This window comes from Fragaria vesca, linkage group LG5 (assembly GCF_000184155.1).
Source record: "Fragaria vesca subsp. vesca linkage group LG5, FraVesHawaii_1.0, whole genome shotgun sequence".
Taxonomy (NCBI): Eukaryota; Viridiplantae; Streptophyta; class Magnoliopsida; order Rosales; family Rosaceae; genus Fragaria; species Fragaria vesca.
This window is the reverse complement of record NC_020495.1, coordinates 13,700,402-13,717,265: the sequence shown is the minus strand read 5'-3', so window position 1 is coordinate 13,717,265 and position 16,864 is coordinate 13,700,402. Positions and strand designations below refer to the sequence as shown.

Sequence of the window (16,864 nt, the reverse complement as noted above, 5' to 3'; positions counted from 1 at the left end):
GTTTCCATTTTGGGGGGGATAGTTATGCTCTAAAAACGAAAATTACTATTTATAGAAATCAACTATAAAAGGAATGGTAAGTTTCCATTTTGGGGGGATAGTTATGCTCTAAAAACAAAAGTTACTATTTATGGAAATCAACTATAAAAGGAAGGGTAAGTTTCCATTTTGGGGGGATAGTTATGCTTTAAAAACAAAAGTTACTATTTATGGAAATCTACTATAAAAAGTATGGTAAGTTTCCATTTCGGGAGATTCCTTTTCTGAAAATTCAACACTAATTGCCACATGTTGCGACCTCATTCGTCCTAAGTCACTAATCTGTCCATGTCATTAAAGTTTTACTTTTTTTCCACCATTTCAAAACTTTAAAAATGCATAGAAAATAGCTCTAGTGTCGGAAAAATTCACCGAAAAATGTCACAAACCACTGGCGGGACCCACTTCACAACTGCGTCTAAATTTTAGTCATTGGAATCACAACGTACCTACTAATGTGGTATAACTTGTTTGGTAGGTTATATGCTAGTGTACAATTTTGTGAACCAACTATATAGAGGAAGCAAAATTTTCAAAAATCTTGTGAAATAGGATGTGATCGGTATAGTAAAATATGGCTACTGTAGAAAAATCACTTTAATTTGGCAATGTTTGGGCCCCGATCGAAGCGGTCAACCCTATTTACGTTTATGCTTCACTAAGGAGAGCCCTATCCTCGGGTGGTAAATGTCCCCAAAGTTTTACATGGGTGGTTAAATCTCATCTATGTGAGACTTTATTGTGTTGAAGAATCCACCAAACTAGGTCACAAAGAGGTAGGTAAGATAGTTTTCGTGTGATAAATGAATATGAATTAGGGTTGACCGCTTTGATCGAGCCCCGAACATTGTTAAATCCAGTTGAATTTTATACCATAGTCATGTTTCACTATAATGATCACATCATACGGTCAATTTTCATTTTGTGAATTTTAGTCATCGAAATCATAACATGCCTACTAAAGTAATATAACTTGTTTGATAGGTTATATATATGCTAGTGTACAACTTTGTAAACCAACTATATAGAGGAAGCAAAATTTTCAAAAATCTCGTGAAATATGATGTGATCAATATAGTAAAATACAGCTACGGTGGAAAAATCACTTTAATTCGCCAATGTTTGGGCTCCAATCGAAGCGATCAACCTTATTTACGCTTATGCTTCACTAAGGAGAGCCCTATCCTCGGGTGGTAAACAGCCCCAAAGTTTTACATGGGTGGTTATGTCTCATCTATGTGACACTTTATTGTGTTGAAGAATCCACCAAAATAGGTCACGAAGAGGTAGGTAAGATAGTTTTCGTGTGAGAAGTGAAAATGAATTAGGGTTGACCGCTTTGATTAAGCCCCAGGGTTTAGGGTTTAGGGTTTAGGGTTGAATCCAGTTGAATTTTATACCATAGCATTGTTCCACTGTAATGATCACATCATAAGGTCAATTTTTATTTTGTGAATTTTAGTCATCGGAATTATAACGTGCTTACTAATGTGGTATAACTTGTTTGGTAGGTTATATGCTAGTGTACAACTTTGTGAGCCAACTATATAGAGGAAGCAAAATTTTCAAAAATCTCATGAAATAGGATGTGATCGATATAGTAAAATACGGCTACGGTAGGAAAATCACTTTAATTCGTCAATGTTTGGGCCCCGATCGAAACGGTCAACCCTATTTAAGTTTATGCTTCAATAAGGAGAGCCCTATCCTCGGGTGGTAAACGTCCCCAAAGTTTTACATGGGTGGTTATGTCTCATCTATGTGACACTTTATTGTGTTGAAGAATCCACCAAACTAGGTCACGAAGAGGTAGGTAAGATAGTTTTCGTGTGATAAGTGAAGATGAATTAGGGTTGACCGCTTTGATCGAGCACCGAACATTGTTGAATCCAGTTGAATTTTATACCATAGCCATGTTTCACTATAATGATCACATCAGACGGTCAATTTTCATTTTGTGAATATTCATTGATTCAATCTCAAGAACAATTTTGATTTCCAGAATGTCTACATTTTTGTGATTTTGCCCATCTAAATGGTAGACATTTCTCATGAAAACAGCAGTCGTGTCTTATGTTAAATGTAGACTTTTCATCTTTTACCTTGGTTTGCTTCAATCTCAAGAACAATTTAAATTTCCAGAAAGTCTACTTTTCTTTAATTTCTCTTATGTTAATGGTAGCCATTTTTTATGAAAAAAGTTGTTGTGTCTTATGTTAAATGTAGACTTTGCATTTTTTACCTTGGTTAATTTGCATCAATCTCAAGAACAATTTAGATTTTCAGAAAGTCTACTTTTCTTTGATTTCTCTTGTGTTAATGGTAGCCATTTTTTATGAAGAAAGTAGTTGTGTCTTATGTTAAATGTAGACTTTGTATCTTTTACCTTGGGTTGCTTCAATCTCAAGAACAATTTTGATTTCCAGAAAGTCTACTTTTCTTTGATTTCTCTTATGTTAATGGTAGACATTTCTTATGAAAAAAGTAGTTGTGTCTTATGTTAAATGTAGACTTTGCATTTTTACCTTGGTTAATTTGCTTCAATCTCATGAACAATTTAATTTTCCGGAAAGTCTACTTTTCTTTGATTTCTCTTATGTTAATGGTAGACGTTTCGAATGAAAATAGTAGACGTGTCTTATGTTAAATGTAGACTTTGCAACTTTCACCTTCCATTATTGATTCAATCTCAAGAACAATTTTGATTTCCAGAAAGTCTACTTTTTTGTGATTTTGCTTATCTAAATGGTAGGCATTTCTCATGAAAATAGTGGTTGTGTCTTATGTTAAATGTAAACTTTGCAACTTTTGCCTTCATTGAGTTTAATCTCAAGAGAGCATACAAGAGGAATTAGTTTCTTGCAATGAGATCAATTTTAGTAAAAAATTGACATATCGATGAGACAAGAGAGAGAGATCGACGAGACAAAGGTGTTCAAATTATTTGAGTTAGAGAGAGAGAGAGAGAAACTAACCCCGTTAGTGAGAGGGTGAGAGTTAGTTTGAGATTTAAATTGGATGACCAGTCAAACAGGTAGCAGGTCATCATTAATCTAGTTGGACCAATCATAAGCAACCATGTGGTTAAGATATCCATACCTTAAGGCACACAAGTATTTGCCATATGTTTGACGCTCGTATATAAATCTTCTTCTTGTTATTGTTGAGCTCCATAATTGGATTTACTATATCATTTATAAGCATCACTTTTGTTACCCTAGCTGACACATTATTTTCATACTCATATTCTAAATACAGTTGTAGCTGCACTCAGAACTACCGATCATATGGAATGTACTTATAAACATCTTATGTATCACACTGCATAAGCTAGCACTCGTATATTGATCCGGATTGTGACATTTACCAACATTTTGTTGGAACTAAATACGAGTCGGATAAGAATGACAAGCCCAAATGATCACTACTGGCTGTAAACTTTTGTTTTGGCTGGAATGTTTTTTTATCTGATCGAATTTTTTAACCTATTTTTGTTGAGATGGAGAAGATAAAAATAAGACAAGGTAGATTATGGTGATTATTTTCGTTCTCATACTTCAACCCAGAATAATTAGAGAGGGTAGTAAGCCATCCATCTATCAACCATGGCAGCGCATTCCTTGACCTTTGTCTCTGCAGCAATGTGGCCTCCTCCCTGCACACAACATAAAAGTTTATCATCTGTTGGAGAATAAAATCAAAAGCTTTACGAAATAACTTTAATTTCCGGTCACTCCACTCATTGTCAATTGAGTTAGATTATCCAATCAAACTATGTTCTCTTATGTCACATTGTATTTTGATTCAGATTATATATACTTGCCTTTACAGTCGCATATGTCAAAGTCATATATCCATTGATTAACTTCTTCGTGTATCTGCATTGCAAAAAAATGGTGCATTGCAGTGAGATTTAATTTCAGGTAGACGAAAATGAAAAGAGATCAAAGCTCATCCCAGAGTAAGATATATCAGCTAAAATAAAAGACACAAATGCGATGAAATTTTGAAGCTGAACTCACCCTGCAGTTTGGCCTTCAACTGACCATGTCCTCCAGGATTCATCCTCAGTCAAATTCAGTGTGCTTATCCATCTTTGTGTACCAATATGAGGAACTTGCATGTCATGATCACCACTGTACAAGGTACACATTGTCCTACTCAGCAATGTTTCTCACGTCTAATTGTTCAAAGTCAATCATAGAAAAAATAGAAATCTGTGTGTGTGTGTGTGTGTGTTTGTTTGTTTCGAATTATACCTGTATATCAGAACACGTAGATCAGCCATTTTTGAAAGACTTTGATGATAAATGACTACGCTGGTGACATCTTCAGTGTAGTCCAGTGTGGTGTTACAGTGTTGCCAAAGCCTTTTCGTTCCCTGGTTCACAAAGAAAAAATGATTCAGTCCAGTGAGTTCTCTATGTTGATAATGCCTTGTAGATTACATATTAGACAATGAACAAACATACCCTTCGGACACCAAGAGCATCCTGAACACCTTTGTCGTTAGCCCAAATGGTGTTGAGCATGCTACGGTAACTCTAGAAAAAGAGAAAAGAGTCATGAAGTTAGTGGAATTGTGAGAGGAACCTTGTATACATTTGTTAAAAGATCGAGAGGAACAGAGAGGCTAGCTAGGCTTACCCGACACCAAAGTGCAGGGCCGTTAGGTCGTGATCTTTGTAAACCGGTAGCTGTTTCCTTGAGATATCTCCTCGTCAGAACCATCTCCTTTTGTGTAGGTAAACCATTACTACATAATGGTTCCAAGACATGTAATGTGTTTATGTCACTAGTGAGCTGCAAATTAGAGAATAGAACAAAACTCAGTGACCAAAATAGTTTGAATTTAAGGAATGAAGTGAATAGTCGTAGGTATATCCTCTTACTGCATCAAAGGCATCGAGATCTGCAATGCATGCATGATTGCTCGAATTCACAATTACATATTCGCCGTTGCAACTTGTTTTAAGAGACTGCAAAATATGAAAGTGGCAATCTTAGTTAGAAGAAAGTTCTTGTAACATAGAACCACAAGATGTTAGATCATTAAGCAATACAAATTGCAAACCAGGAGCAATTTGTTCACCTTATACAGTTGATCTGATATTAGAGACAGCCGGTGAGCATAAGGAATCTGTGCATTACCATCGACTGCTGTATCAGTTACTGGGTTCCCAATCACATATCCCTGATAAAAGTTTGAAGACTCGTCAACACGCAGTCGGTGAGAAACTACAATGCTAGAGTAATCAAGGGGAAATCCACTAAATTATTGATGTAGTTTTTATATTTTGATTCTCTTACTCTGAAATTCATCATGGGGATACTTCCATTTTCATTTCCTGCAATAACAATGACAATCAAAGGGGGAGTAAGAACTGGAAGAGGAAATGGGAAAGCAAGGAGAGAGTAGAGTTCTTGCTTCTTCTCAACCACTAATGGGAAGGCCGTTATGTTAACATGGTTGTTGATGCTCTTGCAAATTTAGGACTTAAAGCGTACAAGTGCATCATTCACTAGAACTTGTACTCTTGTAGCGTCTTAAGGTTGTGTATGATGTTTGAAAAATGGTGATGTGACAAATCTTACTTCTCAGAGAGTTTATATTTGACATAAAGAGAAGAAATTTTTTACCGTTTATTATTGTTTGTGCGAGCATGGGAACTGGCATTCCAGAGTAAGAATCACCACCAATGTAGAGTATGTTTTTCAAATAAGTAGGGTGTGCATCCAACCACTGCATAACCACAAGACTGTTAAATTCAATGGTACTAATTTGTGCAGGTCTAGAGAATATAAATGTTATGATATTCATCATTTAGTGAGCTACTTTTAAACATTGTTCTAAAACAAGGTTGTCCAACCCATTTAGGCGACGCCTAAACCTCCCCTCCTCCCTAGTAACGCCTAGCGAGTTTTCAGAGCCTTTTAACATGACCTCATATTTGTCTATTTGATGTGGCAGATAGCAGTTGGTCACTTGGTCTACTTCATTTGATATTTTAAAGCATCATCCATTGTGGTTAATATGTAGTCCAAAATACAGTGCACAGCATTATTTGTCTCAAAATATTGACCAACCTTCTGCAAAAATTCATAGAGTTGTGCCACATGCTTATAGTCGTCCAATACATAACCACTTTGGGTTGTTGAGTAGGAGTATCCAGCACCAACTGGTGCATCCACGTATAAGAGATTGAGGCTCTGTCAAAAATAGCATCATCAATTCCATACTTAACAGAAAACTTCAACATAAATGAAAGAGTACTGTTTAGTCAATTTTTTATGTGCCATTTAGAAACCATCTTATGCAACAGCTGATGGATTAAGTGAATTAATCACAATCAGACTCATAAGAAACTTTAAAATGTAGTTCACTGAGTGAAACAATTCACTAAATGGTGCTAATTACAATAAACATAGTGTTTGTGTTCAGTGAGTACCTTTGTCCATGTATAAGGGTTGTCATGAAGTGTTGGTAGGCTCCCATTGTAATCACTATATTTGAATTCTAGCGGTCCTGTGCAACCATTCCAACACAATCACCAAATTTATATAAGTACTTAGGAAAGTAGGAAACCATAATCAAATGAAACCAAATAGATTTTCAGTGAAGATGTGACTATATATGTTCTTGGCTCCATAGAACTCAACTACTAAAGCTCGTTAGCTGCTCATGGTTTTTTAGGACACAATTTCAGATTAGGCATGAGCTTCCTTGTTCGTTCAAACTGGGTGCACATAGATTAAGCATGGTGTGCAAAGACATCTCCAAAACAAACAAAAAAATGATTTATCTAGCACTCTTAATTCTTAACATCACTCTTTCAGTTATAAACGACAAGTGGTTGTACAAATATAAGGTTGTCAAGACAAGCAAGAGATCAAGGATGAGAAAAGTACCACTCTCAAAGAAGAATACAATCTGACCAGAGCAACCAGGCCCTGCAGGGATCCACAGCAGCAGAGGGTCCTGTGCTGGAGTCCTCTGAGACTCGACGAAGTAGTAAAACAGCTGCACTTCTTCATCGTCACCTACACCAACGTACCTATATTTCCATATACACGTAAAACCAAAACCAACTCATATCATCAGCACTAGTACATTTGAAAAACAGGAAAAATGAGACATGCTAATGAAAGCAGCTAGCTCACATACCCAGTTTCGAAAGTGAAAGGGAGGTCGCCGGAGTAACCCGGTAGACTGGTAATTGTGGTTGTAGTGACATTTGCTGAAGAAGTTGAAGCAAACACGAGAGTGAAAACGAATGCAATAAGTATAAGCATACCCTTGGATTTCGTCATGGTGGGTTTTGTACGTTGTAAGTGAAAACCAGTGACCAGACACCAGCAGTTGCAGATTGCTTATATATTATGTTTGCAGTGAGAAAGTGAGATATTCCTACCCGATGTTCTTGCTATAATTGTGATTAGATATCAGTGAAGTATAACCAGAGGTTCGTAGTGTGTATATGGCAATATCCCAGAATGTAACCATATCGGTGCAACCGCCGGCAAAAAACTTAGGTACCGGCAAGTCAAAAGCCACACACAACTAAAAACTTAACTGTAGCTCTGTAGAATGAAAAGTAGAGATATACCCGAACTTCCAAGTTCCAACAAATGCGTATATAAAATAATAACACATAAAACAAACGTGTGAATAACTAACACATTCCAAGACTGCAACTGGTTTAGGAGGTGATGGCTGCAAGGCGGCGGCTGTGGGAGTCGGACCAGTTGATGATTGGAAGTCATGGCCGCCGGAGATGATGATGATTCCCGTCGTCCTTTCGAGCGGCGCTGCTAACCTGGAAGAGAAAAGGGTTTGGGCTGCTAAGGTAAGTGCTTGGATCTGGGCTTTTGGGCCTGAGGGTTTTGGGCTCACTCCTTTATGCAGACCTTTTGGTGGATCAGTATCAAAGCCTCTGCCCATAAATTATTTACTTTGTCTCACATGACAACCTTGAGGTTTGATCCTAATATGAAACACGATAAAACTGAAGTGAAAATAAAATTTGAGGGTAAAACAGGAAATAAATTTATACTAATATTAATGGAGGCATACAAAGAAAATTGGGAAGAGTAAATATAACCCCATCCCTATATTTGTTTGATAATTTTTACTTTATCGGATAATGTCATATAAGGATATTTTTGAAAACAAAATCGGTGTCATAAATAAATTTGGTATTTAAAATGTAAGGTGAAATGAGCAACTAAACAAAGTATTGTAGATGATCGGGTGACAATAGCCGTTGATTTACTAAAAAAAAACTTACGTAAGGTGTAAAAGGCTAGTTGATATAAGGTAAGAAATTAAGAGCTAGGTTGATATAAGGTAAGAAATTATATCAACTAGCCTTTTAAGAGCTAGTTAATATAAGGTAAGAAATTAAGAGCTAGTTAATCAGTTATTTTTTTCTCGGATTCTTTACATCAGCATAAAAATCTGCTAGGATCCCATTTTAAAAAGAAAATCTGCTAAAATAACTGATTTACCAAACGAAGCCAAATGGTAATCTTTGCTATCCATGCACAAGATTTCATATCATTTTTGTAAAATGGCCTCACCTATATAAAGCAGTACAGGATATAGGGAGTCCATATACTAGAGTACAATAGTGAACACCATTGAGGATCAAACAATCTTGCTTTCTTACCAACCAATGGATAACTCTTCATCGACAATGGCTATTTTGGTTGTACTCCTGGTCTTCACAGCAGGTATCTCAACATAATTGTTTTCATATATTTAACATTTGAACTCTATAAACATCTTTAACAGTAGAAATTGCATAGTTAAATTTAGCTAGAGTTGTGAAATATATTGTTTGATAGGCATACTGAAAATGAGAATATCGTGTGATAGGTATGCAGCAATGTGTGCAAGGAGGGAGCTCTAGAACTGGCAAATGCCAAACTACTGCTGACTGCGATCCAGTTCATTGTCGACCACTTACAGTGAAATGCGAGAATCATTTATGTATATGTTACCCTAAACCCTCTCCCCCCCCCTTCAGCTGGATGGCAACCTCTGCGACGTGCCGTTGCTCCGATTCATATATGAAAACTGTACTGCAATGTTATGAGGAACTGAGGATGAACCCAAAAACTTAAACACCTATGTCAATTAGAAAGACTATCAGTGACCAATGTGTGATAATAAATGATTTGTAATAGTCTGTTATGTAATCAGATTTGTAAGATGTTGAAGTGAACTAATAATAAAGGGTCATTGTTAATTTGTTATGTTATGAGGCAAATTCGTTAGACCTGCATGCATTTCAGAACAAAAGCTTTTTGTTTGATTAACTTTAAATCACTAGAAGAATGCTTTTGCCTGAAGCATGACAATGCCTTCCCCAGGCATTTTTTTGAACAGGTTGTCCCCCTAAACTAGAGAGGTTGTAGCCTCAAGCCGTTTTATATAGTTGCAGATCAGAAAAGAAATTTCCCACCAGATGTTCTCCAGACTTGTCTGTTGTTTGAACAAAATAATTACTATGGTAAGTTATGCTTCTAGTACAGTACAATGTTTTAGACACAGCAAGTGGAAAACGTGGTTGCAGCTGTAAGTCAAAATATGAACCAGACGACAATATGCTCAAGAGCGATAGATAACTATTTTCTTTAGATTTTCTGTTCATCAAAAATGTATTTTTGGTTTGGTTTCAAATTTTGGAGTAGTTAGGTGCTATAAACAAATCTTTTTGGGCAAAGGAGTGTGTTTATGTCTTTGCGCGCTTGTGGTTCTGAGAGGGTGCGTGTGACTCCTGTCTGAATTTCGGTGCAAGGGTTGCTTACATTTCAAGTTTTCTATCTCAGAATCCTTGCTCCAGTTCAAGAATGCTTTCTTTCTGTTTTTCTGTTCTAACTTCCTAGTAGTTTACACATATTGAAGCTTTTCATCTATTCTAAAGACAAATCAGAATGAGATTTAAGATCTGTATTCGCCTATTTGGATATCCTCAACAGCCGGTTAGATTTAGTAGAATAGCATTTCATTTTACTATAACTTTCCGTGCAACCAAAAAAAAAAACAAAAAAAAAAACTAGCATTATCATCACCGAAACAAAAACTTCATATCTTTGCTGGACCATTTGGTATTTTAAAGAGGCTAAATATATGAACTCAGAGAGGGGTTTGAGCCATCCATCTATCAATCATTTCAGAGCATTCTTTGACTTTGTACTCTGCAGCAATGTGGCCTCCTCCCTGTAGACAACACAAAAAATTTAGTTACAACCTTCTGCTGTTATAAGTAGCTTCCTACGAGAAGGGGAGCAAAGGTGAAAGCTGTGCTTGCCTTTACAGTCGCAAACGTCAAATTGAAAACTTCATTAACAAACTTCTTGGTGTACCTGCATCAGCTCCAAATTTCATTTTAAAGAAAAACAAATAAAGGAAAAGCAAACAATTCAGCAAGTTTTCCAACTTACCCTGCAGTTTGGTTATCAACTGACCATGCCCTCCAGGTCTCATTCAGAGTCAAATTGAGCAAGTTTATCCACTTTTGTGTAGCAATGTGGGGAATTGTCATGTCGTGATCGCCACTGTACACGGTAAAAAAATTTAAGCCACTTGATTAGTAATGTGACTCCTTTTCCTTCTGAAAATGAGACCATATATGAACATGGCCCATTTTTTTTTTGTTCTTATTTTGTGTTTGCAAGGGGGACTTTTGTGCGATTCTCTCATGTATGACTTCCTCTCAAAATTTACATTTCGTAATTTACTTCCAATGGTGATCAAGGTAAGGTACCTGTATATCAGAGCACGTAGGCCAACTGTCGCGAGACTTTGATGAAGACTAATAACACTAGTGACTTCTTGAGTGTATGCCAGGGTTGAATTACAGTATTGCCAAAATCTTTTCGTGCCCTGGCATCAGAAAAAACTGTTAGAGTGCAATGTTCTTTTCATACTTAGCTTTTCAGTACAGGATATCATGACACAGGTTTCACATTAAACATACCCTTCGGACACCTAGAGCATCTTGGACACTCGGGTGGTTTGCCCAAATGTAGGCTAGCATATGATTATAACTCTGAAAGAAAGCCAATCAGGAGCATGCTTATATCAGAAAAAGTTTACTCAGCATAGGGAAAAGATGTTGTATACAATGTTCCTCTCACACAGTCACATCCTCACCTGTTGATCACATGAGTAGTTATTGTGAGAGGAGCTTTGTACACATCTGTTTGTACAAAAGAATGCTAGCTCTAGCAGAAAGAGGCTTACCCTACACCAATATGCAGGTCCATTGGTTGCTGAGCTTAGTAAACCTTCGGGAAAATCATTCAGAGATCTTCGGGCTGTACCTATCTCCTTCTCCTTTGGTCTTGGCAATGAATCGCTACAGACTGGTTCCAAGATGTGTAACATATTTATATCATTTGTGAGCTGCAAATTGACATGTCCACTGATATTCAATGCTTATGGAGTTTGTGACTAAACTATATAGATGATCAAGCCAATAGATCATTTCTTACTGCATCAATAGCATCAATATCTGAAATGCATGCATCATTGCTTGAATTTACGTTTACGTAATCTCCACTGCAACTTGTTCTCGCCGCCTGAAATATGTATAGCCATGGAAAACAAAATGAATGCATACACGGTGAAGACAATCTTTTTGGCATTCCAAATAAATTATACAAGGCACAGGTAAAGAAAATATTACCTGATACAGTTGATCTGATATAAGAGTTAGCCGATGGGCATATGGAATTCTTGCATTTGTATCAATGACTGTATCTGTTACTGGGTTCCCAATTACATATCCCTAAGAAGAGTTAAAGAACATAATATAGATAACAATTTACACAAACGGGGAAATTACAATGCTCTAAACAATAATCTCTGACTGGTTTCAAGGGATAAGGTGTTGATAATTAAATTACAGGAAGACAAAACCATCACAATTAATTCAACTTCCTACAGTTAGATCCACAAACCTTGAGATTCATTAGAGGCAAAGTTCCATTTTCATTACCTGCAGCATCATGAGGAAGTAGGACTAGCCATAAGCTACTACTCTTTTCAGTTTCACTAAATGAAATGAGTGCAAAGCAAAAAAGGAAGAAGAATTGTTGCTGTGTGACAGTAGCATACCATCCAATATTTGTTGCACAATCATTGGCACAATTATGCCAGAGAAGGAGTCACCACCTATGTAGAGCACATTTTCCAAATATGCAGGGTGTGCCTCCAGCCACTGCATGACCACGAGAATTGTCAAATTCATAGCAGACTGCTCACTAAATCTGTGGCATAAATACCACTTGTCTTCTTACAGATAGATTGTATAATATGCATACCTTATGCAGAAATTCATAGCTCTGTGCAACATATTTGTAGTCATCCATAACATAACCGCTTTGAGTTTTCGAGTAGGAGAAGCCAGCACCAACAGGTGCATCTATGTATATCATGTTGACGTCCTGAAAACACATAATCATCCGGATGTTACAGAAAGGTATGTAAGTAATATAAGATGAAGTTGACAATAATTCACTATACACTACCTTTGTCCATCGAAATGGATTGTCTAGAACTGCTGGTAGGCTCCCATTGTAATTTCCAAACTTGAAAGTTACTGGACCTGTCCAAAGTATTTAGTCAAGGAAAATCCCAATGGCAAAACCAATGCTATTTTCCTAAAATCCTAATGAGAGTGTTGCATCAGAAACAACAAACCGAGTTTGCGAAGGCACTGACAAATCTTTTATATCAGATATGCCTTTAATCAAGAATAACAGACATTTTGTGCCAATGTAAGTATTTATGGTGGGATATCTAGTTTATGTGCAAATAGGATAAATTCATTTTCCAAGACTGTTCCCTTTGGAAGAAAGGAAAAGGCTTTAAGTACTGCATGCTTTTCAGAAACTACTGTAATAAAGGCCGAGGAACAGAGAAAATACCACTCTCAAAGAAAAATCCAGCAAGACCAGAGCAACCTGGGCCTCCATTGAACCATAGCAACAAAGGATCGTCTGCGGGAGCTCCCTCAGACTCAACGAAAAGGTAGAATATCTGCACTTCTTCATTGTCACCTATACCGATATATCTGTGTACAACAGATAATCAGAACACACATACATATGCATACAACACCATTCATCCAGCAAACTGTATACATTGACATAAACAATGGTGGCAGGAATTCAACCGACAAGGAGGAACAACTTTTAAACATCAATCAACAATACAACATTAGCCATGAAAATAGATGAAAAAAATCTGTATGGCTTAATATAATTTAGACGATATAACACTGACCGTGTTGTTATCCACAACTTAGCAAAAAATTTACACTAACAATATGACAAGTAATATGTGAAAAAAAAAAAAAAAAAAAAAAAAAAAAAAAGCCATTCAATCCCATTGCATATATGCAGGCCACCCGGGATCATGGTCCCATTCATATGATCATAACTAATTCCTAACATGGTTTTCCTTTAGAAGTTAACGGGTTCTGGAATTCTGGGAACCTCAAAAACCAAATGTAAGAGGGAAGAAAAACATACCCCGATTCTAGCGCGAAGGGAAGGTCACCGGAATAATAACCCGGTAGACTGGTAACGTTGGTTGTAGTGATGTTGGCAGCTGAAGTTGAAGTGAGTATCAAAGTGAAGACCAACATTACATGAAGAAGAAAACCCGTCATTGTCATTGTGGGCACCAAATGAGAAACAAACTCCATATCTTCAAATTGGTTTATATATAGTTGCAGAAGAGACATATCTCACCAACTTCTTAGTAATTTATAATCACGTTTATAAATTCCCAGAAGACTTTTGCCTTGCCGTATACAACTACTAGTGTATAAATTTCCATTCAGAGAATAGAAACAGAATATATAATTGTCATCAAACTTTCAGGTAGGTACATACCAGCAAGTCAAGAAGAAGATTTGGATAAAAGTTAGTAGCTGTAAGTAGGTAGCAAGTCGAAGACAAACTAAGGCCACTGATGGTAGCTGTAAGTCAAAATGTGATCATATAGAAAACGCTCTCTGCCGTCGCATGCCTTCCAACTACATTTATAACAAACCTCCACCTCTCCCATCGACATTATTTCTACCTGGGAATATCAAATCAGAGATTGAGCTCATCAATGAAGAAAATCCTCGTTTTCTTGTTTTTAAAATAGAATTGAAATTTGTTTAGTCATTGTGGTTTGAAGTCGACATGTGTTCAGTCCTTATGGTTTTATTTTAATCTGAATGATCCTTAAAGTCATGATTTTTCATCCAAATGGTATTTCCGTCAATTTTTCTGTTAGAATATTGACATGGCCGTTAAAGACATTGTAATTTTTAACGGCCACGTCAGCAATTTAACTGAGAAAATTGACGGAATGACTATTTGAATGAAAAATCGTGACTTTAAGGACCATATATTCAGATTAAAATAAAACCACAAGGACTAAACATATGTCGACTTCAAACCACAATGACTATACATTATTTTACCTTTTAAAATATGAAGATACTAGGTCAATTGACCCGTTAAAATAAGACACACACATCAACTTACAAATATTAATACTCAAGCCACGTAACCACATGGTGTGGTAAAGTTGGATGAGCTGTTTAGTATTAAACTCTTATGTTTAGAGTTCGAGTTTCAACTCTCACTAGTTTGTGGGTAGCAAGTTTAAAGCGTGATATATTTTTGTCATTTTGTGACAATGACGATGCCTTTTATGTTTGAGGCATCAGGCATTTAGGCATAATATTTTTTTTTTGTCACATTATGGCAAAACACTTTTTATGTTAAGTTGAGTATTATTAGCCTGGAAACATCCTTGTATGTATGAAATATAAAACTTTTTTTTTTATACAAGAAAATAAAAAAGTACAAAAAAACCACAATTTCACGAATACAACTCTTTCTAAGTTGATCCAAACGGAACGCTAAGAAAAATAATCAAAGAGACAAGAAAGTCAAACTGCTCCTTTTTTCATGACCAAGATCAGCCGACTTAAACTTACATTGACCTAATTTTTGGAATTATGGAAGTGGGCCAACATAGACGAAATGTGTGGGAGTTGGACCAAAGAATAATATTGGGCCTTTGGCGTACCAAAAGCCCAAAAATTCGATTTATTTGATTTCTGGTTTCAGTGGTCGTCTGGATTTCATTGCAAACATGGGGAGTAAAAGCAAGAGGAAGAAGCATTTGCCGGAAACCAGCTCCGACGAATCACCGTCGTCCTCTCCTTCAAGCTCCGACGACTCCGACCGCTGCTCGAAACGGCGTCGTCGCCACCGTCACAGAAGCGACGACAGCTCAAGAAGAGAGAAAGAGAGGAGAAGGGAGAGGAGAGAGAACCGGCGAAGTAAGAGAGAGACGAGGCGGAGCAAATCGAAGTCGAAGTCGAAGTCGAGGAAGAAGAAGAGGGATTATGACTCCGGTTCGGAGTCTTCGAGCGGTGGCGGTGATTCTGAGCCGGAGAAGAGCCGGTTTGAGCCGCAAGAGGTTTTGCGAGACTTGTTCAGTGAATTTCCTAATGTTGGAGACGATTTGAAGCAGGTAATTTTTTTTTTAACTCTGAATTTTGGTGTTGAAAATTTTGGAGTAAATATCAAGGTTGAAATTAATAGGATTCTGCTAGTTATGTATGTGAATTTTGACATTAAAGCCTGTAATTTTTCGTGTAGGAAATCTTAAGATTGGTTAAGCATGAATCGATATCAAGGACTTAGGTGGATTAGGTTATAGTGAGCTGTAGGATTCCGACAATGCGAAACTGTGAGAGTTGCAAATAGTAGAAAATGTGAATGATTTGGAAGGCATTGTTTTTGAGGATTAGAACCTAGGAACATTGATTAGGGCTTGCAAATGTGCTAATGGTGTATAGTGAAGATTTCGCGTTTGTTATGATTAATACAGCTGAAGGAAACTCATCAGCGTAAAGATTTCAGCATAGTAATAGCTAGAGTTTGGTAAGTTAGTTTAGTGTAGGGTTTTAATTGATTTTCCTTGAGGGAGGGGATGTTATTATGTTCACTTCAGTTAAGGATATATAAACACCATTCGGTTGATTGAAGTCTCTTTCATTTAGTGTCATTTGGATGTCTTGATTGATTGGCATCGGGTGCTTCAGAGATTAGGATGGCTAATTATTATTTTTTTCCATTGGAATGCTTTGATTCAATTCTCTTCATGTCTTCTATTTATGATGCATCATTGATATTTCTTACCGTTTGTTTGATGTAGCTTTTGCAAATGATTGATAGCGGGCAAGCAGTTGATATAAAGGGAATATCAGAAAGATCTTTGATTAAGCATCTAAAAAAGTTATTTCTTTCATTAGAACTCAAAGAAAGTGATTGTGTTTTTGTACTGCCTTCAAATGTTCGTCCCACTTTGGAGGTTGTTGGGATCATGATCCCGACGTCTTTAGATACCAAACCTCCATTAGGTGAGATGCATTCAGAACAACGGGATGAGGAATACAAACAAGTGGTTGGTGATGATAATATGACACTGCCTTGTTCGGATGATAATGTTGCTGGTCCTAGCAGAAGGTTATGGCTCTGTTTTCACTTTACCTAGCTCCATAGTTTCTTGCTCGTTCATTTGGCAACCTGCTTATGAGTAGTAACCAACTAACTCGTACTGCCTTTAATTTTATTTTATTTTCCTTATGAATCAAGTGTTGGACTAATTTCTACTTTCTCCTAGTACTTTTGAATGCCCAAATGACTATAAGTTCTCTTACAGATAACTTCATAAATGATTTTACATGATGTTCATCAGTTGTTAGTATTTGCTTTATCTATCCCTCCCCCCCCCNCC

General features: G+C 36.8%; 3 protein-coding genes across 3 annotated transcripts in view; 1 reads left to right on the top strand and 2 right to left on the bottom strand.

The window, feature by feature from the left end:
• Window positions 1–3,497: 3,497 nt before the first annotated feature.
• LOC101310608 (serine carboxypeptidase-like 18-like) lies at window positions 3,498–7,714 on the bottom strand. Its single transcript, XM_004299733.1, has 14 exons — window positions 7,205–7,714; window positions 6,949–7,094; window positions 6,489–6,565; window positions 6,127–6,249; window positions 5,680–5,782; window positions 5,350–5,387; window positions 5,132–5,233; window positions 4,932–5,018; window positions 4,687–4,842; window positions 4,512–4,583; window positions 4,299–4,420; window positions 4,062–4,175; window positions 3,863–3,917; window positions 3,498–3,694 (listed from the first exon to the last, which is right to left on the bottom strand). The coding sequence occupies exons 1-14, from the start codon at window positions 7,348–7,350 to the stop codon at window positions 3,611–3,613; spliced, it is 1,425 nt and encodes a 474-aa protein (XP_004299781.1). The 5' UTR covers window positions 7,351–7,714; the 3' UTR covers window positions 3,498–3,610.
• Window positions 7,715–10,116: 2,402 nt separating this feature from the next.
• On the bottom strand, window positions 10,117–13,745 carry LOC101310318 (serine carboxypeptidase-like 18-like). The gene is made up of 14 exons (XM_004299732.1): window positions 13,585–13,745; window positions 12,979–13,124; window positions 12,580–12,656; window positions 12,373–12,495; window positions 12,167–12,269; window positions 12,010–12,047; window positions 11,736–11,837; window positions 11,542–11,628; window positions 11,291–11,452; window positions 11,025–11,096; window positions 10,812–10,930; window positions 10,489–10,602; window positions 10,356–10,410; window positions 10,117–10,264 (listed from the first exon to the last, which is right to left on the bottom strand). The coding sequence occupies exons 1-14, from the start codon at window positions 13,728–13,730 to the stop codon at window positions 10,181–10,183; spliced, it is 1,428 nt and encodes a 475-aa protein (XP_004299780.1). The 5' UTR covers window positions 13,731–13,745; the 3' UTR covers window positions 10,117–10,180.
• A 1,454-nt stretch (window positions 13,746–15,199) lies between these two features.
• Window positions 15,200–16,864, top strand: part of LOC101310027 — a 5,505-nt gene continuing 3,840 nt past the window's right edge. The window contains exons 1-2 of the mRNA XM_004299731.1: window positions 15,200–15,595; window positions 16,283–16,593. Coding sequence (XP_004299779.1) covers window positions 15,212–15,595; window positions 16,283–16,593 — 695 coding nt within the window. The 5' untranslated portion in view covers window positions 15,200–15,211. The remainder of the gene's footprint in view (window positions 15,596–16,282; window positions 16,594–16,864) is intronic.

Excerpts from the sequence above, each read along its gene's own strand:
- LOC101310608 (XM_004299733.1), bottom strand. The coding sequence starts at position 7,350 with ATGACGAAATCCAAGGGTATGCTTATACTTATTGCATTCGTTTTCACT. Across the intron at positions 5,388-5,679 it reads CGCACAAACAATAATAAACG|GAAATGAAAATGGAAGTATC; the intron begins GTAAAAAATTTC and ends TTGTTATTGCAG. Across the intron at positions 3,918-4,061 it reads GTTGAAGGCCAAACTGCAGG|ATACACGAAGAAGTTAATCA; the intron begins GTGAGTTCAGCT and ends TTTGCAATGCAG.
- LOC101310318 (XM_004299732.1), bottom strand. The coding sequence starts at position 13,730 with ATGACAATGACGGGTTTTCTTCTTCATGTAATGTTGGTCTTCACTTTG. Across the intron at positions 11,629-11,735 it reads TATCAGATCAACTGTATCAG|GCGGCGAGAACAAGTTGCAG; the intron begins GTAATATTTTCT and ends TACATATTTCAG. Across the intron at positions 11,453-11,541 it reads ATATTGATGCTATTGATGCA|CTCACAAATGATATAAATAT; the intron begins GTAAGAAATGAT and ends GTCAATTTGCAG.